Source organism: Plecotus auritus (assembly GCF_963455305.1).
Source record: "Plecotus auritus genome assembly, chromosome: 4".
Lineage (NCBI taxonomy): Eukaryota > Metazoa > Chordata > Mammalia > Chiroptera > Vespertilionidae > Plecotus > Plecotus auritus.
The window spans coordinates 188,742,583-188,769,427 of record NC_137775.1 but is presented as its reverse complement, the minus strand read 5'-3'; the positions used below and the strand labels follow the sequence as shown (position 1 = coordinate 188,769,427).

At 45.4% G+C, this 26,845-nt stretch overlaps 2 protein-coding genes across 5 annotated transcripts in view; one reads left to right on the top strand and one right to left on the bottom strand.

The window, feature by feature from the left end:
- Window positions 1-26,845, top strand: part of IMMP2L (inner mitochondrial membrane peptidase subunit 2) — a 515,663-nt gene that overhangs the window by 234,582 nt on the left and 254,236 nt on the right. The window lies entirely within an intron of this gene.
- Window positions 4,726-26,845, bottom strand: part of LRRN3 (leucine rich repeat neuronal 3) — a 35,132-nt gene continuing 13,012 nt past the window's right edge. For both annotated transcript variants that reach the window (XM_080665427.1, XM_080665426.1), the window contains exon 2: window positions 4,726-7,729. In XM_080665427.1, coding sequence (XP_080521553.1) covers window positions 5,263-7,389 — 2,127 coding nt within the window. In that variant the 5' untranslated portion in view covers window positions 7,390-7,729 and the 3' untranslated portion in view covers window positions 4,726-5,262. The remainder of the gene's footprint in view (window positions 7,730-26,845) is intronic.

Below are 26,845 nucleotides of genomic sequence, written 5' to 3'. Positions count from 1 at the left end.
TAAGTCTTGTTTTGCATGATGGAAAATTGTAATTCTGGCTGATCATTTTTTTGTGTACCATGATTAGGAAATGGTGAAATGAATCATTGGCAATAAGTAAACACCGACTTAAAAACATCTTTACTTCAAACAAAAGGAAACATCTTTTCAAGGCATCTAAATGGCTCTTCCAGCATGATGCTTAGTATACACTTGCTATAGCATGCATCCTTCCTGGGAATTGATTTTAATTGTTTTGTTTGCGTCTTTGTCAAACCACTGTAAACGCTGCCAGAGAACAGAGGGGGAGGAACTGTAACGCCCTGCCTTCTGCAGACTGTGGCCTTGAGAAGCTGCATTGAGCCACTGTAACCTTGCTACGTTCCAACCTGACCAGAGCTGTCTTTCGCGTCCTAGATTTATTCCTTTCTCTCTGCTGGTAGAAGGTTGAGTTGTGTCCCCAGAAAGACATAGTCAGATTCTAACCCAAATCCTGTGAAGGTGGCCTCATTTTGAAATAGGGTCTTTACAGATGTAATCAAATTAAGATGAGGCCATATTGGCATTAGCCCAATGAATGGTGTCTTTGATTAGAAGAAGGGGAGGGAGATCTGGGCATGGAGACACAGCGGTGTGGGAGGAAGGCTATGCGGAACCTTCTAGCAGCCCTAGCAAACTACAGTAATCCCCTGTCCCTTTCTTTCAATGAAACTCCAGGACACATTTCCAGCTAAAAACCATGCGATCTACCCATGGACGTTCTGGCTTAGAAATTTATAGGGAGTTTATCTGAAAATCTGATTTTGTAATTTTAAGCAAGTTTTCTACCCTCCGAGAGGTGTTTAGTCATAGTACCTTTTAAGACTTTATTCTAAGGGTTGGTTATCTGGATTATGGCTACTAGAACTAGCTCTGCTTGTCATTTTATTCCTGTCTACAAATAGGGTTTTTATTTTTCTCCAGCTTCAGTGTATAATATAAACCACGCTGGTGGTCAGCTTAACTGCGCACCAAGTCCTCACTCTTCAAAGGAACACACAAGAGCAGCCACAGTTGTGTTGCAAGGAGCCTTTTCTTTCTTTTTCCAGAACTCCATGATACTGCTTGTAGTGTTCTGATTCTAGGCGTGACCTTTCTCTCCGGTACAATACTGATAAGACCCCACGCAAGGACCTAGTTAGCAATGCCTTAGTCAGGGTGAAATGGCATAATAGAAGTGGGGGTTGTAGAACTAAATGCGAATATCATTGTAGTTGTTCTGTTTAGATGTGTCCCCAAACGACCATTTGGGATATTCAATATAGTAAATATATCTATGACAACCATTTTCTTAAACAAACTCAGAAACAATCTTTTAATTATTTGTTATAATTTGTTTTGGGGAGTTAAAAAAAAAAAAAGAGGAGAAAGTGAGAGAGACTGGGTCAAATGTCATCGCAGTATAATCCCTCTTCATTATTTCCCACGTCCTCAAATGTCTACATTGGGATGAAGCCCGAGTTGCCACTTAATGGGGACATAAACAATGAGAATTGTTTTCCTGGTATTTGTAATGGCTGTGGGGACATGTTATTGGAATTTTCCCTATAGCAACATATACTTTTAACTCTTAGTTGTTTTTATTATTTGCTTTATGGTTTACTGACATATCACTTCTGATTTTTCATGTATAAGGCTAATCTATGGGATTTTAAGGATTTTCTTCATAGTTGTTAGAAGATCTTATAAGAATTGATAAAGTAAATGGATTCTCTTTGTAAAATATGTTAAGGTTTTGTCAATGCTAGATTACCTTCTTGAATTTAACTTGTATTTCTTGGGTGATCAATCTCTCTGTGTTTAAAGTAGGGGAAACATATAGTTACCCATGTTTCTCTGTCTAAAAATAGTTTATGGCAAGTAGACATGCTTCTTGATTTAAGCAGTGTGAGGATGGCATTTGGCTAGCTTCTATATATAGTGCAGAATAAATAATCCAATTTGAATTAAGTTCCTATATCAGCATGTTGTGATAAGTAAAACATTTTAGACCAAGAAAAAAAAAATCCATGATTTTCTGAGTTTTATGATTCGTTGAAAGTATGGATTGAACCTGGGACTCCACTAAGTAACATAGTTAAGACATATTTGTGAAAACAGTGATATACAAGCAGAATGTCATTCGGTAGAATATAAGCCCCATAATGGTGAAAAGTGTGACCGTCCTCGTCCTCTTTTTCCAGTGACTAACAGCCATACAGTAAATATTTCTTGAATGGAAACAAAAGATAGTTCAATGAGCAGGGTAAGGAATTATAATTGTAAGCTTATACTTAACACTTTTTATTTAAATAAAATAAAAATTTAAGAACTGAAATCAGTATCAAAAACTGATCTATGTTCCATAAATGCATTTCTTTTTTTTCTGTTCAAAATGATCTGCATGTGATTGGTAGCATATTATTTCTTGGCATTGCTGACAATAACACATTTCCCTTCATATTGTTTTAATGCATTTTTAGTCTTATTTTCAGAAAATATGAATTTTATTTTGTAGTGTAAAATAGAAAATACATAATTTCTTAAATTTTTTGTGAAAAAAAAAATGTTTTCTTCCAGACAAGATGAGGGGGTCATTTGGCATTCATGGGGGTATAACCTTTAGAGTTTTGTTATAGGTAAAGTTTGCTGGTACATCCATATGGTATCACTAAATTGTAAGTTCTATGCTTTGAGTACTTTAACCAGTTCTTAGCTGATTTTATGTGAGCTTTAGAGGGTAACATAGGAAGTATGAAATGCCATTCTTGTTATTGAAACAAATGTCTTTTCTCTCTTACTGGCAGTTTAGATTAAATTTCAATCTAGTAAATACATCATGTTCTGCTTTGAGCATCTGTATTTATTTGGCTGTAACAAAATACGTCATGCCAATGATCATTATTCGGTGTCTATTCAGTGCCCTTGTTTGTTACAATTTTTCTAGGAAGATGCAGCTTGTAATGGAATCTCAGCTTTAGGCCAAGTTTGTTATTGTTCTTTATGCAGATAGGTTTAAAGGATGCATATGGGATCCCTGAGAAACTTCTTGCTGACCTATGCAATCCCTGCATCCTAATAGGTCGTATTTCAGCTCCTATATGTTGACAAATAGCCTGGCTCTAAAAAGCCCTGTCCGTGGTGCTGAAACATCTCATGATGTATGAGCGTGTCTTGCTGATAAATTCTAATGTCAGCCACTGTGTGATACCGATACATCAGGTTGTACAATTTATGTTTGGGAAACACACGGAATGAGCAAGTCTCATATTTTCCTTGGGTTAAATTAACACAGTTTGTCCTTTCATTTTAAAGAGTTCACACCAATTACTTTCTACATAGTGAAAACCAGCTAGGGTTTAATTAGAAACCGTCAGTGCCACCACAAAGGCGAATGCCTAGTATTAACCAATGAATGGATGTGACTGCAGGACTGGAAATGTTTCCTCGACAGTGGCATGTTGACGCCACACAGGAAGCTACTGTAAGAAAAGTTAAACATTTGATTACGAACAGGCACAGCAGCAATTAACATGGAAACCTGGTGGCTTTGTAGAGACAAGTGATTTGCCTATAAAAAATATAGCTCATTATCTCAGGTGTTTTTCAATTGGTCCAGGATATTTCCTTTGTACACAAATACATTTATTTTTGCAGGACTATGGTTTTTTGTTTGGAAATATGACTAAAACCCTAAAAGATCTTGGCTGTTTTTTCCCCAAGTAAAATCCATGCGTTTTCTACGTAAGACTCTTAAATAATTAGTTATGTTCTTGGCACTTCGATTCAATGATTTTCAGTTTTTTTTAAGTTGTGTTTTTCTGGTGCTTAAATATAGTCATAGAGAACTGCACTTAATTTTTTTTTTTACCTCTAAATTTGTCTGAGAAGCTTGTTTCATTAAGAAAACTGTCCTCTTAAATTTCTGTTGAACTCTGGTATTATCTGATTCATGCCATTTTATTTTGGGTTGAAGCAAGTAAAAGAGAGAATTTCATAAAATTGAACCTATAAACTTCTATTAACTCCATAGATTTTAAAGGAAAAGTCTACAATATTAGTCTTGGAAAAGCCTAGTCTTCTAAAATTCTAAATTTCATTGTTATTCTGGGGGAAAAAACCATCTACTTTGATCGTAACAGACTTTAAGTCAGCACCTATAAGGTTTGTTGCTGTGCACGTGTCTAAACGTCCTTCTTTGGGGATTATGTAGAACATGTTGTTTCGTTGTGATGTTTGCAACACAGCAGAATGTTAGATTTTTTTTGCTTGTTATTGCAGTGAAGTGCATTAGGTACTCAGAATCACAGAGAGATTTGAAGATAACACATAGATTGTAAGTCCTGCCGAAATTTGGCAACGTTTTCTGCAAAGCAAGCATCTTAAAGTTGAGTTGCTAGTAATTATTAAAATAAGACCTTCAGATCCTCAGATATTGATTTATATGATGTGAAATTAATAATTAAACCCACTACAAAAGTTTCTTGTTAAGAAAAGAAAATCTTTCAGTTAATAGGGGATTTCTTTACGTCACTAGTTAACAGGTTGAATACAATGTTATGGTTGCCTTTCAATATTGATGAGGTGCCTCCTGAAATCCAGTTTTGTGCATTATAAAAACGTAGCACCAGAAGCCAGTAGGTGTGTCTTATTCTCAGCCCTTCCGATTTCATTATAGATAAAAACACTTTTCTAACATGTGGTCATTTCAATGATATCTGCTCAGATGACATTTCCCAGAAATTATTCTTTATTTAGAAACAAAAACAAGACAAAAGCAATTGATTTTAATCCAAAATGTATTTTTTTTTTCCTTATAAAAGAGGCCCACATATTCACGGTGTCTACTCTACAGAGTTTGTCCATTTCATTACACCACGTGTCAATTCAAGTGTATCTGGTCACGGCAAAAACTCGTGGCTAATAGGTGTGATACAACACAGTAGGAGGTATTGCTCAGTTCAGCTACTCTTATATACTTAAAAAAAATACAGAAACGTTTTTTTTTTGTTTTTTTTGTCCACTGTAGTCCAGACAGAAAAGTTACATGAAAGTTCTAGAAAATGGACTTCTTTTATTTGGTTGCCACGGTGCCCTCTGAAGCCAGTGGATTAAGATGCTGGACTTGTACATGTTCCCACTGGCCGGAGCAGCCTTGGTGAAGCTTGACCTTCCTCCCAGGAAGTCCTGTTCCTCTTGCCTTTTCCATTCCCAAGCAGGCCAGCAGCCTGGAGCTTCCCCCGCAGTAGGTCCGGTTGGTGGTTTTCAGGATATATTTGTCGGCACCCCGATGGCAGTTGCCTTCACTTCCAGTGCTGCCCTTTTCTCGTTGCCTGTTTCCCAGAGGTCGATGAGCGGCGGGTAGAGCTCACTGAACGCGAAGGTTGGCTTCTGCAAGTAGTTCCTCGCATGGCCGCGCCCAGCTTCTCCGATCACGTTTGGCGAGAGGCAGCTGAAGAGACACAGCACACCAACAACCCCCAGGAAGCCCGCGAGGCCGGCCACGAAGGCCGGGCTGTGACTCCTTCCGTCTGCTTCTCCGTCGGGGTCCAACCCTTTCGTGGTGACATTAACACACTGTTTCCTGGTTTTCTGGTCGATGGCGGGGCTGTCGATACAAATGGTATACTCGGTCGAGGGGTTCAGGCGAGTCAGGTTGTACACCCTGACGCTGGACGGCAGGCGAGCACTGTGGGCGGCACGGGACGTGTCTGTCTTGATGAAGGTTGTCCACGTCACGCTGGACCTGAGAATCTTGGAACTCGCTTTCCAAGACACCAGAACTGAATTGGCCTGGATGTCTTTGACTTGAATGTTCAAGGACCCATTGTTGTCCTGGGGGAACGAACCATCCACTTTGATCATGACGGACTTTAAGTCGGCGCCCACCAGATTCGTTGCCATGCACGTATATACACCCCCGTCTGCAGGGACGATGCCTCTTATGTCTAGGGTGCCCTCAGAGTGCACGTAGAACCTGTCCGTCAGAGTGCGAGGCACGAGCTTTTGACCGGAAGGTGTTATCCAGGAGATCTCGGGCTGCGGCTCGGCCGTGGCTCTGCAGTGTAAGGACACGCAGCTCCCGGCTTCTAGGTCCAGGTTGGAAGGGAAGCTCTCGGGCGCGATGAGGGGGAGGCAGATTTCCATCATCTCCCGGAAATGCACCTGCCGGACGTTCTGGCCTTGGAATTCGGGCGGGTCCACGCAGAAGAGCGACTCCGGCTCCATGAACCGGATGCTGGTCTTGTTCATGTTGATCCAGCGGATGACGCAGTCGCACCGGATGGGGTTGCTGTGGATGCTGATCTCTTTGAGGCTGGGTAGGGCCTCGACGGTGCCCTGGTACAGGGCGCTGAGGGCATTGCTGTTGAGCATGAGCGATTCCAGCCGGGGGAGCCTGAAGAACGCGTTGGGGTGGATGTACGACAGCCGGGGGTTGTTGGTCGCCTCTATCTTCCTTAAATCCGGCAAGTTATCCACGGCAAGGCCGTCGATGGAAATCAGCTCGGGCATGTTGTTCATCCCCAGCTCCTTCAGGTGGAGCATGTTGCTAAAGTCCCCCCTGCGTATCCTGTGGATGGGATTTTTGTTGAGATCCAAGAATTTGAGGTTTGCCACTTTCTGCAGAGCCGCACGGGGCACCTTCTGCAGCCTGTTGTCATAGAAAGAGATGCTCTCTAAGTTCTCAAGTCCAACCAAGGCGTCGTCGGGTATCTCCGTGAGGTTTATGCCTGCTATCACCAGGCTGCGGAGATTGATAAGCGGCTCAAAGTTCATGTCTTTGATTCTGATGATTGGATTCTCCCCAATCATCAGAATCTCCAGGTTGGGGAGAGCATCAAACCACTTCCTGTCGATCGTCTGCAATCTGTTTGAATTGAGATGCAGTCGGAGAAGATTGTGGAGGCCGATGAAGGCTCCCGGCGAGATGACAGACAGCGAGTTATGGTTGACGTAGAGCTCCTGGAGGTTGCTCAGCCCCGACAGACATCTCTCGGGCAGCTCCGTGAGCTTGTTTTCCTCTAGGTACACCGACAGGAGCCGGGGCATCTTCCTGACGCTAATGTTGTCGACCGAAGATAAATTGTTCTGCGATAAGTCCAGGCCAGTGAGGTTCACTGGAAAGTCTGTGGAGTGTTCGATGTCGGCGATGTTGTTCGTCTGCAGGAGCAGGACCTGCGTGTCGGCAGGCAGCCTGGCTGGGAAGTGGACGAGACCCACGTCGTTACAGTCCACGGTCCACGCGTCCATGTACGTGGATCGGGGCGTAAACCACGGCCTGACCTCACACGTGCACGACGGTGGGCAATCGGCTTTCTTCTCTCCGGCGTGCACGAGCGTCGTGATTGCCAGGCCAACCAGCACGTGCATCCCGAGCGGCATGTCCTTCATCTTAGCTTCCTCTGGCGGGTTCCCCGGTCTCTGCTGGTGGGTTCAGCGGGGGCTGACGGAGGAGGGGGCTGGCTCATGTGTCAAAGGAGGAGCGCCGTGGAGCTGCAGGGTCTTTCTCCCCGGGACGAGGTGCCGGTGCCACCGTCGCACGGCCCAGCAACGTCACACATGTTGGGGCAGAGGAAGCGGCAGGTGCCTCCCGGATAGGACGCGCAGGCACGTTCTGAAGAAGGAGCAGGAAGAGATGGTCTCAGGAAATGGAGCCATTCGTTTATTTCGGAGGGCAAGAGTCAAATCCCATTTCGGTTCGGTCCTTGCAGGAACAGCAGCGTGATGCTAACTGTAACAAAATGAAATAAAGAGGAGAAGAGGAAGAATTAGCACAAAGGAAAATAATGCCCGTAATTAATATCCATTAAGCAATTACGGTGATCTCATCTATGACGTTCTTCGAGTTGACAGTTAATTCAATATGTTTCGGTGACGTTAGCCTTGATAGGGATTGGCCCTGACACTGCACAGGCCGAGAAATGGAATCTTTAGAAGGCTGACGCTGCATTACGCATGGCAGACACGCTTCCGTAGTATTTCCGTATTTTACTTGCTTATACCTTGTAATTTTGTTTATTGTATTTGTCCTTCCTTCTCTTTGACCATTAGTGAATGGGAACAAAAGGAAATCTTTCGGTGGAGATGGTTTCCCCCCCTCTCTTACAGAGACAAAATTAAAAGGTTCTAGAGAAATGGTACTGTTTAGTTACAAGCAAATGCATTAGCCCGTGGCCCGCAGGTTCCAGGAGACGGCTGTACAAGGAGCCGGAAGTCCTAGCGGTCGGCAGGACTTCCCTTGTCATTCACCCCTCTCTCCAGCCTCCTTTGCATGAAGGGACTTGGAATTCTGCAGTATTTGGGAGCGATGAGTTCTAACTTGCCGTAGACATACCTGTAGATTTTCATTTTTAAGTGAAATTCAGATTAATGTTTGGCTGTTTCATCTTCCCCTGAAAATAACTTAGATTCCATTAGTCACTGACAGGGAGAAAAGTAACTTTATTACAGCAATAAAACAGGCCCTTAGATATTCCTTCTTTTAAATGGACACCGATGTCTTTATCACATAAAAATAAGCAATGCGAAACCAAGTGGCAGTTTGGATATGGGCTGCATTTCAAGGTAGCTCACTACTCTTACATGTGCACTCCATCAGGGGACTGCTACCAGGCCCTGCCTGCCAGGGAATGGCCGGCTGGGCGGGGCTGGGCGGGGCTGGACCAATCTTGTGGGCGGAGCTGTGTGACCAGCACTCAGGGTCTGAGGTATCAGACTGTGAATACCGTTCTTTCTTCCAACTGCCCAACAGTGATGTTCCTGATGCATCTTTGACCGACTCGCAGATAAGACAGGGGCTTCAGGGACAGAGACAAATATATTTGGAGATGTGGTCTCAATAGAGAGAGAGAGAGAGAGAGAGAGAGAGAGAGAGAGAGAGAGACTTGTTTCTTTAGTAAAAAAATAATTCCCTTGTTTTTCAAGATTTTAAAACATTTGCAATTCAAAATCACACCTAATTTTCCTCTTCTCCGTCATTTTAAGAGATGTGATTTTATCCTGAAGTTCAGAGAAGTACTAAGTTATTTTGAAATAGAAGTGTCTTTGCTTTTCCTTTTTCCTTCATCAGTTTGCTCATCTATAATTTCTTGAATGAACTTTCAGCTGTTACTCCTAATCTGTTATTTCAAATTTTATTTTTCAGTTATAGTTGACATTCAACACTGCTTTGTTTGTGTTTCAACCGTACAGCGTAGTGGTTGGACAGTCACACACTTTACAGAGTTACCCACCTGGCCCTGTCCATAGTTATTACAATATTAGAGACTATGTTCCTTCTTTGTACTTTACATCCTGCAACTATTCTGTAACTACCAATTAGTACATCTCGATAACTTTTTTTTTTTTGCCTCACCTGAGGATATGTTTTTCATTGATTCTAGAGAGAGAGGAATAGGGAGAGATGTATATATTCATCTTTCTCACATAATTTAGGCAATTTGATCTGTTTCATTTCCTAATTTCAATGTTTAGTCACTTTAACTTGCCTAAATGTACTACTTGTCCAGAATGTGTTACCTGTATACCGAAATCCAAAGGTTTAAGTTTGAGGATAATACAGGAATGAATTATAGAAAGACACATTTGTGGTTACCATCAGCACCCATTGGTTTAATGAGCTGTGCACTGGAGGGAGTGGCGAGGCTTTAGACTTTGAAGAAAGTCAGTCTAACAGTATAGCTGTAGTCTCTTCCTTCATTTGTTCAGCCAGCATTTAAGGAGCACCGTCTGAGTCCCAGCTATTGCGTTGATAACTGGAGGACAAAAGCTGACAGCCCAGCCAGCATGGCTCAGGGGTTGAGCATCGGCCTATGAACCAGGAGCTCACGGTTCGATTCCTGGTCACGGCATCGAACCCTAGGAGGGGACTTGCAGGAGGCAGCCAGCCGTTCAGTGATTCTCTTTCATCATTATGTTTCTATCTCTCCCTCCCTCTTCCTTTCTCTTTGAAATCGATTAAAAAAACAAGAAGCCAACTCGGACATGCGCTCTGCCCTTCGCTCGTGCTCCGTGTGCAGGGGGAACACGGGGAACCGCATGGTCACGGTTCTGTGTCGGGGCTGATGTGGGAGCACAGGGGCGACCCCTGAAGAAAATGAAAATAGAAGCCCGCGGCCTCTTTATTCCCAGCGTGGACAAAAGGCCCCGATGCAAAGGGCGGGACGTGTCTCCGCGAGTTCCCGTGAAGGGCTCAGCTGAGCGCAGAGCGGGCCTGACTTCTGCCAATGAAGGGGTTCCATAAACGCTCTTTGCCCAGAATCCTCGTCTGCGTCAAACAGCGCGTTAGAGATGCTAACAATGAAACACGTGTGTGTGTGTGTGTGTGTGTGTGTGTGTGTGTGTGTGTCGGGGGGTTTGTTAACAGCGCTGCTTTTTATTCTGAAATTATTCTCCTGAGTGCTTTCTGAAACGTGTGTCTGTCGAATTAGAAACTCTTTTCTGACCTCATTGCATCATCCACGTAGCCAGAGGCCAGAAACAAGCACACGCAAACGAGATGGATGCTGGAAGCTTTTGGAGATCAGGAGAGTTCTCTCGGCGGTGAGCAAATTCAAATTTCACTTCCCCAGACCGGCAGGAGAAAGGCCAGCGCTGGAGGCACCGCAGGGCGTGGGCGCTGTGCCGGTCCTGGCCGTAACATTGATTTCTCTCCAGTCTTTGGAGCTGATCACCATGCTCTCGCTGATGGACTGTTTGGCATGGTAGCTTGCAGGCTAACACGGCCTAATGTCTTCCGTGCTTTATGGGTTTGAAAGCCCTTTCTTATTCATCGTTTACTTTATATTGATATTGACCTGGTGAGTGGGAGTGGGAGGTGCTCTGGTCCCATGTTTTAGGTAAGAGTGCTGAGACCCAGGTGCTTGAGGTCACATGGCTTATGAAGGATGGTGTGGGATTGGAGCCGGGTTTTGTCTTCAGGGCTGTAGCTCTTTCCGGTCATACGCGTCGCACATGCATGTGGAGAAACGATGAAATAATTTTACTGCAAAATAGCGCAGTGATTTTCCTTCTCCGCAGGGCCGGCCTTTCCCTGGTCTTCAGCTTTTCCCGTTTAGAACGTTAGTTTTATCCGTCTACGCACAGTGGCTAGCGTGTCCCCCACTAACCAAACGCACGAGGGGCAAAACCACACCGCCCATACATCGCAGAGAGAGAGAGAGAGAGAGAGAGAGAGAGAGAGAGAGAGAGAGAGAGATGAAGGTCAAGAGCATACAAGTACCTGAATCTGCTGGTCAATGCTTTTGTTCCATTAAAAAAGATGTACTTGGAAATGCAAACGATGAATTTGCAGTTTGCTCTTGAATATAGCATCGGCGGCAGGGACGTCAGATTAGAGTTCTCAACCGTCAAGAGTCATCAGAAACGAGAGCCTGGCATATCTGCCCAAGGAGAGAGTGTGTTGGCACAGGGCCTCGGGGCCCCTGTGCCGGAAGCTTTCCTTCTTGCCCACCCCTCATCTGGGTGGTAATCATGTGTTTGTATTTCTCGTTTTCTCTTACTGGACGTAACATGATTACACATAGGTTATTAGATTATTACCTCAGTAGACATGCAGTTATTAGATCCTTAGTCCCTCACTCGAGGGCGAGATTTTTATTATTAGGGACTGTGTTCACCTCTCTTGTGATCTGATTATGTGAGTACATTTGCCTGGTTGATGAGCGCCTCGCCCACTCCCTCCAGTGCACAGCTCATTAAACCAATGTGTGCTGGATGGAAACCCACAAATGTGGCTTTCTGTAATTCGTGTTGAACGACAACATATGGAATAGTGATGAAGATGACTTTTCCTTCTTAAGTCATTAACAGTAAGAAGCACATATAAAAAGAGGGAAGAGAAGATGTGCCTCAGACTTTTACAGAATCTTTTTCTTATTGCCCGACGGTTAAAGCGTGGGAGTGTCACAGTGCCGCTGCACAGTGTCACCTGCCAGCCGACCTGGTTCACGTTACAGGCACCTTCCCAAGCCGAGCGGTCCCTCAGGGGCGGCCTCGCTCCCCACCGAGAGGGTGGCTTCTGTGTGGCCACCGAGGGGTTTGGGCAGAATAACAAGGACACTGGTGGCATTCATTTTAGAAGAACAGACTTCAATTTGTGTCTATAGACATCTATACAACACTGTTTAAACATAAAAATAACTAGATCATTAAAAATAAATTGACCAGCTTGCTCCCATTTTTACCTGTGGGGGATTTTAATGCCCTCAGCCCTCTCGCTTTTATTCTCTCTCTCCTCCAACTTCACCTCTCCCACAGTCCCCTCTTTGAAGACATTGGAAAATAATAATGAACTGCTTGAAAAATGTTTCGCAGCTTAGAAAACTTGAATTACATAATTATGGATATATTTATAGAGTTTCTCATACTCCATCCATTTGCTGTTTTTTCCTTCTTCTAAAATAAGAGTAGGGAAATTGTGCTTCAAAAAAGTCAGTATTTCAACCCGAGTTTTAAAGGTGCTAGAACTCTCGCTTGGGAGAGTGGTCTGGAGCTTAGCACAGGAACGCTCTGGAGCATAGGGGGCCTTCCATGAATATTATATTTGGATGGATGGTTGCATGGGCGGATGTAAAGTAGGTAACTTGTGGGTAAATATATATTGCTTTTCTTCCTTAAAAATACGGTAAACAAACCATACGCAAGTAAATGTTACCAACAGTGGATACCTCTTTAAACGATTCCCTGTTTTGAGGGTGAGTATTCATAAATGTGGTCATACTCTTAGGAGCTAGGACCCAACTCATAACTAACCCCTGTTCTTTTCAGTGGTTTCTTTTTTATGTAAAACTATTTTAGAAGGGGTGTGTGTGTGTGTGTGTGTGTTTTAACCTTCTTTAGTTTTAAAGGCAACAGAATCCTTCCTATATTAAAGCAAAATAAGTTATACTTGAGTATTATTCAAGTTCAGGAGATGATGTTAATGAAGTGCCTCCAGGAATGAAAGCTGACCTCTCAATGAAGTGTATTCTATAGAGGCTCTTACAGGGTTGGAGTGAGTGACCCACACAGGTTCAGAGCCAGCCCTTCTTGTCTCCTCGTTCGTCGCCCATTTATTCTTCCATCCAGCCTTTCAGAAGACATTTGCCTCAGGCCCACTGCATCCCTCACTGCGCTTCATTTCTAACCTCTTTAGTTCAGAAGATTTTTAAAAATTGAAAGATTAGAAATTGGCCCTTAATTGAGGCTTTTTTTGTGGGTGGATTCAGAAGACTTTTTTTTAATTAAAAAGCATTTTAAGATGTGTAATTTTCCTAATGCATGTGTCCTTTTGTGCTTTATGAGTATTTTTCACAGTATCTTTGATGTTTCTTATTGGCTGCCCCATGTAGATTTTGCCTGAGGGACAGTCAAAGACCAGAAATGTTTTCTCTGTTTTAAATAATAAGTATAGTACATGTAGAATTATAGTCTAGCCAGCAGCCCAGTCAGTTTAGGCCAGTGGTCGGCAAACTCCTTAGTCAACAGAGCCAAATATCAACAGTACAACGATTGAAATTTCTTTTGAGAGCCAAATTTTTTAAACTTAAACTTCTTCTAATGCCACTTCTTCAAAATAGACTCGCCCAGGCCGTGGTATTTTGTGGAAGAGCCACACTCAAGGGGCCAAAGAGCCGCATATGGCTCGTGAGCCGCAGTTTGCCGACCATGGGTTTAGGCCATTAAAAGAAAGTTATTTTAAGAATTCTCATATATATGTATAAAACATATACATATATATAATACGTATATACTAGAGGCCAGGTGCATGAAATTCGTGCACAGGTAGGTTCCCTAGGCCTGGCCTGTGATCAGGGCTGGTCTGTGGAGTGACCAGCAGGATGATCGGGGGGGGGGGGGGGGGCCCGCTGGCACCTGCCTTGGTTGGCCTGGGGCCTGTGGGCAGCTCCCACATTGAGTGTCTGTCCCCTTGTGGTCAGTGCGCGTCATAGCAACCGGTCGTTCCACAGGTTGTTCCACTGTTTGGTTGATTTGCATATTAGGCCTTTATTATATAGGATATATATATATATATATATATATATATATATATATATACACATACACACACACATATATATGTATGTATGTATATATGTATATATATAATATTTAATCCTCATGGGAGGATATATTTATTGATTTGAGAGAGAGAGAGAGAGACATTAATGTGAGAGAGAAACGTTGATCAATTGCCTCCCCTACGTGCTAGACTGGGAATCAAACCTGCAGCCTAGGTATGTGCCCTGACCGGGGATGGAACCCACCACCTTTTGGTGTATAGGATGGTGCTCCAACCACGTCACCTGACCAGGGCTTGTGAAATCTTTAATACTTGTGAACACTTGTTGTAACTTGTGATTTCTTTCATCTAAATACAGAAATTGTTTCTGGAGAAGTGGAAACTTAGGACTAAGGCTTTTTAGTTGAGAAAAACATCTTCCTTCTTCAGCTTCCTTTGTTTTTCATCGCTTACGAAACATTGATTGGACCCCTACTTTTTGGTAGACACTGTTGTAGACCCTGGAAAGGCAGCGGTGAATCTGATGAGCTGTCTACTCACCAGGCTCTCAGTTATGAAAGGAGTAAACAGCCAAGTCGGAGGCGCAGTCGAGCTGCCTTACAGTAAGAGAATGGCATGGCACCGCTCTGTGGAGGTGCACAGGAGGGAATCCTAGTCTGTCCAGAGGATTCTGTGTTCTTTTATGATGCATATAAAAGCCAACTGCAGTATGCCGGGAGAACACGTAGGCCAGAAGATGTAAAACCCACCGTGTCTCAGATGCCATTTTACAATGCCAAAGCTTAAGAACAAAGCATGGCTTCTTCCCTGGACCTCATTATGTGCATTATAAAGACCACGGAGTCTGAAGAAGAGAAACATTCAATACTTGACCTAAGTGAAAAAACTGGTGAAGATGGGAAGTTGCCATGGCTACATTAAAACCCAGTTGTTTTCTTCTTCTACAGCAAATTGCCAGCTAAGTTTGTTTGTATAAAGAGCTTACATCCTATTCTCCCATTATCTGGCCTCATGTTCCTGTATTGTAAGACTCAGTCTTTCTTCAATTCTAGTTGAAGGCCCCACATCCCAAAGGTATTGAGTTACACTAAATGATTCCTAGAAAAAGCTATTTTTACCCCCTTGGGAACTATCTATCTTCCAGTTTTTCTAAACGAATTAATTGTTTGAATTTGTATGTCAACTTTCAGGAAGTGGATGATGGTAACTCTATAGAATAGTTAAATGAATGCTGTCTCAATATGTTCATCAGTTAGTAGACATGCGATAAAGGGGGGACAATTTGCTTTTTGGTATTAGACATGGACCAGGTTTACCAGATGGTCTGTTACTGTGGACAGGATGCCTCACACGTCTATGCATCAGGTTAATGAACATTAAACTTTAAAATGTGGTTATATGATAACTAAGGCTTCTTTATATTCTGAATATGACACTACTCTGCAAACATGAAAGGTTTTTAAAAAGGTGTCAATAAAAGGCCTGTGGGTAAACGGACTTCCCCCATTTTAGCCTTTGTATTTATATTTAGTACTCCAATCCTATGTCATTAACACATTAAGATCTGTGAATTTTAGTCATTATGGGGCTTTTAAATGCTCTTGGATTAATTAACTGTGTTTTCCTATTTCATTTATGTGTATATCTGCACAGTAGTAAATGAAGAAGGGGGTTACTTTAGTCATCAAATGAAGGCAACTAACCGCTGGGGATGTGAATTGCCTAGAGTAGGTCCCTTGATGAAATAAATGAAGCAAAAATGAGTTGTCAGTAATTATTAATACTGGTACTTGAACAATATATCCATTATGACTTTTTTTTTTTTTTTTTTTTTTTTTGCTAAACTGAGAACTGTGGATTTTTGGTAATATTCAAGTTTGAACCACCCAAATAAATTTGGTGTAACAGAAAACCGGCATATTTTAGATGTCATAGAAATTATTAGCCGGAATGGGCATACAGATCCCAGGGTTCTCAACCTCATTTCAACCGTGAAACTGTTTGTTCAAATGCAGTCTTAACCGAGGTTCACAGCAAGTCAAACACAGGAAAGAAAATCTCTTCCGGTTAGTGCACCTGCCAACAGCATCTGATCGTGAAGGGGTTCCCTAGACCTCAGTCTCTGCTCCCATGGCCTCTTAGCAATGAGGTAATGGAGGCCCTCGGAGGTCACATGACTCACGCTAAGTGGTTCCCTGGTTCGTTCTGGAAGAGTGTTGAAAAGTTGGAGAAGCCCCAGGCATTCTTTCTAATGCAAATCTCTCAGCATCATCTCAGGCCCCAGGCTGCCAAGGTTGGGTCTACTTTTCTTGGCCTTGACTGAAATCAAATGACCTCTCTCCTTTCAAGGTGTGGAAGGATCATTACACATTAGCTGCCTAGGGGACGGGGCAGACAAGAAGAAATGCTCTGGAAGAGGATGGGTGTGGTAGGAGCCGCTAACAATACATCAACAGCAAGCATGTCCTATGCGCCCCTGGGCTCAGGCCCACATGAATTCTCCCAGGCAATCCTCACGCCAGCTCTTTCTGCAGACACTGTTATCACAGATGCAGCCCAAGAGGTTGGCTTGCCCGTTCACTGATCCTCAGATTCGCATCCCTTCGTCATACCTCGAAAGCCCAGACTTAACCCCTGTTAAATTAATTAAACAAGGAGACCCTTGCACTGAGGTTGCTCTGCTGTCAGAGGTGACCCCAAACCTAAGCTTGGGAAGGGCTCAAGGTGCCAAAAACGGAAACCGAAGGACAAATCATCCCAGCCAACTGGGCTTTACGCTAAAGCCGCCAACAATCCCCTTTCTTTGCTTCTACACTTCCTCTATGAAAGTCCCCCACAGCCCCTCACAGGGGGCCTCCTAACTGCTGGTTAGACACTGCCCTTTCAAATCAATTGTTGCTCCAATTAAACATTTAATATGTCTCAGTCTGTTGCCTACCACTGAGCTCTACTTCCTCTCACGTGTTGGTTAACATAGCATTGCTCGTCTTGGATCTTTCCAGAAATGAGTTAACCCCACGGGCCCGGGCAGCTGTTGTCTGTGGTCTCCTTCTCGGAGGGAGGCGTCTCACTCGGCCAGAGTCAGAGGGCAGCTGCACGGTGGGCATGGCAACGAAGCCTGTTTTCTCGGCCTGCATTTGCTGCGATTCCGATAAATCACGTCGCTCTCAGTCTTAGGTCCCCACAACACCAGGGGTTTGGATAAAATTTAAGTGTTGTTTCCAAACGGACTGTCAATGTTCTAGAAAACCCCGTAGTGATTTCTTACAGCATCACCATGGTAGAGAAGTCCGTTTATTAGAGCAAAGTTATGTTTGTTGTCATGCAGCATGGAGGCACCAACATGCGTGCATGTAACACGTGCCCGTGGATTTAATGGACACCGTCTTTGAGAACGATTGCCTTAGATTCTGACATTTTCAGATGCTCGCATCAGATAATTTGAGATCCTCAAACTGGCGAAAAGTCTCTCTTATCATGATGCCAGGAATACCACAGGTAAAAACCCAAAAAGAGGGAAGCTTCGATATTATTTTGTGTCCTTGTCATGTCCAAGGCCTGATATTTGAACACAGCGATCATTAGGGAAGAGTTTAACAGGTTGCTCTTTTCCACCCTCATGAAACTAAGCTCAGCTGGCTCCCTGAGATTAAAAGGCAGTTCTTGCAATGACTTCCTTTTTATATATGTCTATATTATTGATTTCAGAGAGGAAGGGAGAGAGAGAGATACAAGCATCAGTGATGAGAAAGAATCATTGATTGGCTGCCTCCTGCACGCCCCCTACTGGGGATCGAGCCCACAACCCAGGGAATGTGCCCTTGATCAGAATCGAACCCAGGACCCTTCAGTCCGCAGGCCGACGCTATATCCACTGAGCCAAACCAGCTGGGGCACAATGACTTTCTTTTAGAGAAAATGGAGTCACTTAAACAGCATAATTCTTTTTTCTCCTGACTCTTAAAATATGATTGGGCCAGATCTTGAGGGAGTCCTGGACTTTTGCTCATTTTCCCTCTGCCGTTTTCAGATTGGAGTCTGGTGCTACGTAGGGAGAGCCACGGGGCCACAATAAAACAGGATCAGGGCTGTTTCTTTAAAAGATCATTTCAAATGTGGCCCCCCAAGCCTCTGGCATGTGGAAGGCAGCTGGCCCTAGCGCGGCCACGTCCGGGAAGGGTCATGTGCAGCACGGAGATCCCTCTTTACGATGTTCTTAGAGCTTGCGGCATGGAATCCGGAGTCTCGGGAGTGTTCCCTGTTGGGCTGTGGTTCCTGTGTTCTCGCCAATTACCAGCTTGTTGTGGCGGCCATTTCTCCTTATGGAAAGAATTCTGATTTTTATTTATCTTTAATTACCGCATTTGCTCAGCGGAACGCTTCACGAATAGCATCATATGTGAGGACAGGTTTTGTACATGATCAGCAGAACAAACGCTCTTTCTAAGGCAGAACCCGTCTCTGTGCTCGCGTTCATTCCAGGAGAAGCGCTCCGTGTCCTGGGAACTCTGACTTACAGTGTAGCCCAGTGGTCGGCAAACCGCGGCTCGCGAGCCACATGCGGCTCTTTGGCCCCTTGAGTGTGGCTCTTCCACAAAATACCACAGCCTGGGCGAGTCTATTTGGAAGAAGTGGCATTAGAAGAAGTTTAAGTTTAAAAAATTTGGCTCTCCAAAGAAATTTCAATCGTTGTCCTGTTGATATTTGGCTCTGGTGACTAATGAGTTTGCCGACCACTGGGCTGTAGCCTACCGGGATTTCATCCAGCGTGGCCTGTGAGCCGGCGGGCTTTGATCACCTGATTTGCCTTTTTAGCTTCCTTTCTACCATTTCCTTGTTATGTAGCTTTTCTGTGGAGCCAAGAATAGGCATGTGTGTGTGTGTGGGGGGAGCACTCATTTATGCATTATTCTTAACAGTCTCATCTGGGATTGAAGGCTAATCATCTTACTTTCCAAACTGGGAAGCGTGATGATGGAACGCCGGCTCCGTGCTATGAACCGTAGGTCTCCCTCTGGGTGGGTGGTTACCCGCACACCCGCAGCGGGAGTTGCACAAGAATGCAGGGCAGATGCCCTGACCGGTTTGGCTCAGTGGATAGAGCGTCAGCCTGCGGACTGAAAGGTCCCAGGTTCGATTCCAGTCAAGGGCATGTACCTTGGTTGCGGGCACATCCCCAGTAGGAGGTGTGCAGGAGGCAGCTGATTGATGTTTCTCTCTCATCGATGTTTCTAACTCTATCCCTCTCCCTTCCTCTCTGTAAAAAATCAATAAAATATATTTAAAAAAAAAAAAGAATGCAGGGCAGGGGTATTAAGAGAAGACCTGATGCCTTTGGTGGCTTCACTTTTAGAAGGAGAGGTCCCTTCGGGCTCAATAATTACATAACTTTCGTAAGGTCCAAAGGTTCAATAAGGTCCAAATTGCTTCCATCTACTTCCCTGTGCAAATGTAGTATGACGTTACGGACAGAATTTACCCAGAGATTTCATGATACTTTCAGGGTTAATCATGTTTATTCACCTGCTTTACATGTGTGACAAACTATGGCATGTAGATAGGGGCACTACTTTTATTAGGATCCGAAGAAGTCTACAGATGTATAGAGAATTTGGGGATTTTTTTTTATTTGTATGTCAGGGGACAATTTATTTGTGTTTTATAGGAAAAATATTCTCTTGGCAAAATGTGTGCAGGTGTGTGTGTGTGTACTCAGATCCTTTCGTTCGGCTCAGAAAATTCTCCCTGTGATTGACTAAACTTATCTACTCAAGTTTCCTATTTTGTTCCAATTTTTATTCCTCTTTGTAGATGTTTTGGGTAATTGATTTGCTTATGCATCAATTTGTATTTTAAAATGTCACACAGGTGAAGACGAAGCGACTTCCTAAAACATGCTTTCCTCTTTCCCTTGGCACTTTCGATTTCTAGAAGCTCCTTCTTGTCAACCAGCTCCTGTTTATTGGGAGCTGGGGCTGTGGTCTGGTTTGCAAGCGACTCCATCCTTTTATCTTCATTCCCAGCTCCGTGGGGAGAGTTACTCTAGCAAATTCCCTGTTTCAGCGGCAGGAGAGACACTTGTCTGGTGTCTTGCAGTTCAACAGGTTGGACATGCACGTGTCACGTGGACCCTCGCTCAATTACCTTACGTTTCAGATGAAAGCACGTGGGGTAATTACCCGGCTAGTTCCAGCAATTTTAAATCATCTTCTCCTTCATTGGAAGACAGCCAAGAACCCTAAGCTAAGCCTTTGCAGCCTCCGATCTTGGTCCAGCTCCCCCGTGGAGTTAGAAAGGAGGTGATTCCAGGTAGGGTTCACCCAGGCACAGGGGTGCTGCAGTGTGCTGTCTGCTCTTGCCAGGTCTCCCTGAGGTCTTATACACGGGGGGCACCTGAGGCATATGTCCGGAAACCCCCAAACAGTTGGTTGTGTTAGCTGCCACAGTAAATGCTTTCATGCCAATCTCAGGAGGGGTGATTTTCGTAGGGGAGAGCTGCGGGAGAAGCACGGCAGCCAACGATTCCCATCATGATTCCCATCACATTTGTCCTCCGCGATGGACTCCGTGTGGAGAACAGAAAGCCACTCGTTTATCAAGAAGACGAGGAAGGCTGTGGACAGGCGTCCGGTGAAGTTGACAGGAAACCGAGAAGGTTTTAGCTCCAGCATTATTACAGAAGACGCAGACTTACATGTCAGAGAGCCTCCCTCTGTTAAGAACCAGCCTTCAGGGTCTCTGCGGTCGTTCCGTTTCTGTTCTGCACATAATAAAACGGCGATTTCCACGCTATTTTATAGAGCAGCATGAATATCAGTTTTATGTTTTTACTGAGGGTCATGAAAAGAAACCACATTTTGAAAGGAATCGAAATGAAATGAGCTCCTGTGGTCCAAGAATGAAAGATTCCATTGCAGGGACACATTTCGGGTGTGCCCGAGGGGAGGGCATGCCCGCCACCTGCCAGGGAGGGTGACGCTATTCTGTTACCATGACGGGGGTGTGGGGAGAACTATGGTTCAGGTTGGTCTGGGTGTTTAGCTGCTTATAAAGAGCACAGAGTTGTTTGCCCATTGTTATTTGGAAAGGGTGGCTTTCCCTCATGCTCTGTGAGTTCCCCTTATGCTCCTGACAGTCTGCCTGAAACAACATCCCCCGGGCTATGAGGAAGAGGTTTTGAGTAGAACAACAAAGCCTCCAGGCAAGCTTGCCAACACTTCCCTGAATTATGCATTCCAGACCTCTGACCCCGCTCTCGGCGACCTTTCTGTGAGGCTGTGCTACGGGGATCTTTGTTAGCTATGTAGGTACTCACTGCCCTCTTTATTGGTTGTTCTCAAAGGACCTCCTGGCCCAAGCCAGCGTCTTACTTCGTAAGTATACACGATGCTGAGTAGTCCTTTTGCACAATGAAATTACATCACTTCTTTTAAAAACGTAATTAAGACATTAAAGTTAATGGCTCATCACATAGATGGCAACGAACATATTAAGTTGTACTGAAATGATTTCAGACATTTGTTCTTTAATTTGGCTTTTGATTTTCCTACTTGGTGGCACCCGATTTGTAGATCATCTTGCTGGAAGTAGCACTTCCAGTCACTGTCCTGTCCTGCTTTCCTCATACAGCATTCAGGACCACCGGCAATGAGTTACTTACTCTTTGTGTATTGCTTCCCTCACTGCCCCCGCAGAAGAGCAGCTTTATTAAGGCAGTTTCATTTGTGTCCATCGCTGTGTCTCCAGTGCCTAGTCCTGGGCAGTGAACAAAATTCCAACTACATGTTTTTAATGATAAGTTCCCCAAATATCATGATAACATACTCACTGTACAAGACACTCGGGTGCGACCTTGGTTTTGCCAATGGGTGCTGAGGTCCTGACAACAGTTTATATGAGTGGAATATGAACGATAATATAAAACTGGCAAACTGAGAAGTGTGTGTGTGTGTGTGTGTGTGTGTGTGTGTGTGTGTGTGTGACAAAGGGACTAGAATGTGGAGATCGCCCATGTTCCCCAGTGACTGCTCAGTGGAACGGAAACTCTAACAGATGTGGAAAGGAAGTCTCTACGTGCTGGAGGGCTGGCACTGTAACACAGGGCCATTAGAATTTTTAAGAAGACACTCTACGTCATTAGAATTTTTAAGAAGACACTCTCCTTATTCTGAGTCCAAGAAGAAAAGAAGGAAGATATGGGGGGGTGGGGGTAGGAGGGAGGGAGAAAGATGGGAGGAACGGAAGGAGGGGACGGGAGGAAACTTTTCTAGAGAGAGAAACTCTAAGTACTGTCTATTCATGAGCATCTGCAAGTCATACTGCAGCTTAACTGTGTCTTCTCTGGTTTAATAGAAACTTTGATTGTTTCCTAGGATTCACACCCAGAGTGATTGTTTTTGCATTTCACTGTAGTAAGAAGTAGATTGAATAAATGCATAACGTATTAGAACTGCCATTAAGCAAATGATTCTATGTGGGCCCGTTGAATGAATGTTTTCATTTTCCTTCTGAGCAAAACACAGATTTCTCCAATTATTTTTAAATTGATTGTTCTCTACTGCTGCCCAAGGAAAAGGGGGGGGGGATCTATTTGAGGTTCATTCTGTTTCTTTAGTTTGATTCGAGGATGGAGCCGCAGCCGACGAATAGCGCATGCGGTCGGATGCTTTTCCCTCCAAAGTCTGCAGGGCCACCTCTGTGTGCATCCTGGGTACACAGAGTTTTCACACACTCAGACTTCAGTTCCTGTTACCTTGTTACTTACGTTGTAAATCCCCGGTATCTTTTAGCAGCCCTGCCTCACCAGTCCTTCCCCAGGTTGAGTCCCTGCCTCTAGGTAGTGTGCCCCTAACGCAGGCACGAGGCGGTGACAGCCAGGAAGGTTTGCAGGTGGCGGTGGGAAGACATGTCTGATGCATGTTTGCTAAGCGGGCTGTTTTTCTCAGAGAGCTTCGGAGCTTCCGGAGCACAGAGACTTCTGTTGTGTCAGGGCCCGATAATGGAGCTCTTTCGAGAAGAGGGGACCTCCCCATCAGACCAGCGTCTGGAGAGTTTAAGGAGCTGTCACACTGGCCGTCGAACAAGGAGGACAATGACTCGAGCTGACACGGTTCCGTTTTCAGGGCCTTAGATGTTCTACACATTGGCCTCCCTTCTTTTAGTCCCAGGCGGGAAGTAGGTCGGTAGGAGACGAACATTCCCCTCATTTTATTCAGCGTGGACGTGTGCATTTGCTGGCTCCATGGTGCACAGACGTTGGTAGCAAGATGCACTCCAGCGCCCTGCACAGCATCCTGGTGAGCAGCTCGTGTTGGGTGTTGCTGAGAGTTTAAGAACATGCTTCCAAGGAGATGCATGGTCCCTGTTTGTACCTGGCTCCTGTTTCCAGCCCAGGAAGATGAGCTGGCCCTTGCGGACGCTCTAAGGGTTGAGCTTTCCATTGACCTATGAACCAGGAGGTCACGGTTTGATTCCAGGTCAGGGCACATGGTTTGGGTTTCGGGCTCCATCCCCAGCAGGGATTGTGCGGGAGGCAGCCAATCAATGATTTTTTTCTCATCATTAATCTCTCTCTCTCTCTCTCCCTCTCCCTTCCTCTCTGAATCAATAAAAATATTTTTTTGAAAAAGAGTTGAGCTCTCCGTGAACTCCTGGGAGTATCCCTCATGGGTGGGACACATACACCGGTGTAGCGGAAGTGGCTGAAAGAGCTGTCGATGATAAAAGTGGGGGCGCCATAAAAGACAAGAGCCCTAACACACTCACGTGACTCAGGCAATTTGTATCCATCTCTTTTCTATTTCCATGGATTTTTCTATCCATTTGCATAAATTGGTAATATACATAATAAAAATGCAAATGAGAGAGCGAGAACCCATTTTTAAAGCTAAGAAAAAAATACCTACTGTCAGGAGATGTGTTATCTCGGGGCGGGGGGTGGGGGGGAGGAACAGTAAAGGAACGTGCTGTATGTGTGTGTCTTAGGAGGTACTTTGAGGGCGTTTTTCTGGCTTCCCCCAGCAAGCGAAACAGCACGTGGCCGTTGCCACAGCAACCCATTTTTGTGATTTGCAGAATCAGGGTGCAAACCAGATGTAAATTGTCAGGCGGTAAATTTCTGTTGTCCTAGGAGATGGTAACATACGCGGTTTCATTTGGCCAATTTGTGTACTTCTGAGGTATCGTGTTCTCCTCGGCCCCTTCCCGCAGGCTGGCCTGAACCAGGGCCGCAGTGTGTGACTGAAGCATCTGACTTTGCACCCGAGGTTCACGGGGAGAACCAGCTGTCGGGCTCAGAAGGTTGTTGCAAAAAGCAAGGTTCCTGGACGCCCGCTGTGCCATTTCTCAGCACGTGGACCCGGGGTGTCTTTGGTTCATCTCGGGGACGGGAACCAAATGAACTGTGAAAGGCACTTCCAGTACCTGTTTTCAGTCTACAGAGACGAGCACATTTCTGTCTCCATGGCTCCTTTGTTGTGGAAGGAGAAGGCGCTCTGTCCGGGAGCCTCGGACATCCAAGGTCATGCTTCTCCCTGCGTGCCACCAAGTGGGCCCACAGTGTGTACCCAACTGGCCTCTACACCTGCCGAACCTGCAAGTCCTCTTTCCTCCTGCATCTTCCTCCCGGGATGGAGACTCTCCGTCCTGTCCCCTCCGCCTGCTCCCCGCCCTCCCTGGGCCCCGAAGTCAGGACTTGCCCCGCTGAAGAGATCTGCCCCGGCTCCCGGGAGCGAGAGCCCGGTGTGGTGGGCAGGCTTCTGTTTTGTCACTCCTCACCCCAGGGGTGTTTCCCATTGACTTTTAGAGCGAGTGGAAGGGTGGGGGAGAGACAGAGAGACAGGAACACCGACGTGAGAGACGCATGGATTGGTTGCCCTCCCGCACACGCCCAGACCAAGGCTGGGGATCGAGCCTGCAACCGGGGTACATGCCCTCGACCGGAATCGAACCCGGGACGCTTCGGTCCCTAGGGCCAACCCACTCCGAACTGGCTGGGGCTGGAGTGCATACTTTTCATTGGACAAGTGGTACAGCTCACAGTTTCCTAGAGCACATCCAGGCCTCCTCCCGGCCCCGCGGCAAGTCCTCCTCATTCCTCTCCCTACTAAGCACCCTCCTTGCCCTCCATTTAAACGTATTTCTTTAGCATTTGCTTCAAAACTCTAAAAAAATCCAGAAAGTCTAGGGAAGGGGTGAGTGATGAGACGCTTCTGTCCCTTAGCGCTACTTGAAGCCACCGCTGGCCACCAGACGGAGGAGCTCCGCGGTGACGTCCCCTCCTCCCTCGTGAAGGGCTGTCAGCACCCACCCGGGGGGGCGATGGTGTCCGTTACCACGCGGACGGTACGGACACTCACAGTCCAGAAGCTCGGAGCACTAGCAACAGGTGTGAGGACGCTTCTAGAACAGAGGGCGGCGCGTGGCGGATCTAAAGCAGATGACCAAAGGCAGCGCCTCGCCGTCTAGGGAAACACTGCGTGGCGGCCGGCAGACCCACAGGTTTGTGGGAACGCAGGGCCCAGGGTGCGGGGCGGGGAGATAGAACCGCATGACTTCTGTCTCTTCTCTTTCTGGAGTTTTATCGTTTCCAATTGTGCAAAACGTGCTCAAGCTGTAAGAAATGGAGATGTGTATGTGCAGGAAGGAGGTGGGGGGTGGGGGTGGGGAGGTATCTCTCAACCATCAGAGACATTCTCTAGCAAATAGGGCTTTTAAAGAGGTTGCCTGATCGATCGTAGGCCCAAACCCAGGTCAGGGTGGCGTGTGCGATGCTCGGGGACCGAAATGAAAATGTAGTCTTCTCCCCAAACCCATGTTACAGGATGACCCCCTCCCCTGCCCCCACTCAGCCCCCACTTAACCCAGGGGTGGTTAAGGGACCAAGGCCAGCGCTTCCTCTCCTCCTGCTCTCTGGCGGGCTCTGTGTGGTGTTCGGAGAGGCAGCCTCGTGGTTGGGACCAGGCATGGACCTGGTTCTCTCTCCTCCTTCGCTATCGATTCCTCATCGATTACTAGGTGGGTGATGAGCATCCTCAGAGGGACACCAGCCGGGAGAATAAAGCAAGGCATTTCCAGCTCTTAATACCAAAAGGGAACGTTCTCAAGATTTCGCTGGGATTGTCGCAAGTGCCCGCTCATTGTCCATCGCTATCCAATTAGTAACAGTCGTGGCATGCTTACAACTTACTAGACTTTGTGGACCCTTAAACTTAGTTGGGAGGTGCAGACGCGAGAAGAGGAGACATGGCAGAGCAGAACGGAGCCACTCGCATGGTATTTCACTCTGATTTCCACAGGTGGTTGCAGAGTTTTACTGGACTGACAGCTTTTTTTCTGGTTATTTCTATGAAAATAACTTAAAACGCACTCTAGAATTTGTCTTCTCACTTTATGGCATGTCTTAGGAGAAGAAAACCAATTGGAAACCAGGTACAAGTTAGTGTGGTTAGACTTCACTGAAATATTTATGAACGGAACTATTCACAGCTGGCAAGTGTTTTTACAGAGAAGTCCAGAATTTTTGTGGGGTGTGGATGCAGGTGTGCATGCGTACTTGTGTTAAGTTGGCATTGGACGAGACAGAGTGATAGACATCCATTTGTTATCCATACACCTACAGGCATGCTAGGATCAGTCTTTGGCGATGATGGAATAGGGCGGTTGTCTTTTCTTGAGCTGTGGTGACATTTGGGGGAAACAAGGGCTTACCGAGATGGGTAAAATGTCATTGAAACATTCTGCATTAGTTCTCCCAAGAAGGATTTCTCAAAGGAGAGAAAAATGAGTGCCCTCCCTGTGCGGCATTATGATAAATGGGCTCTCTGTGGTCCTAAAGAAGATCATGTT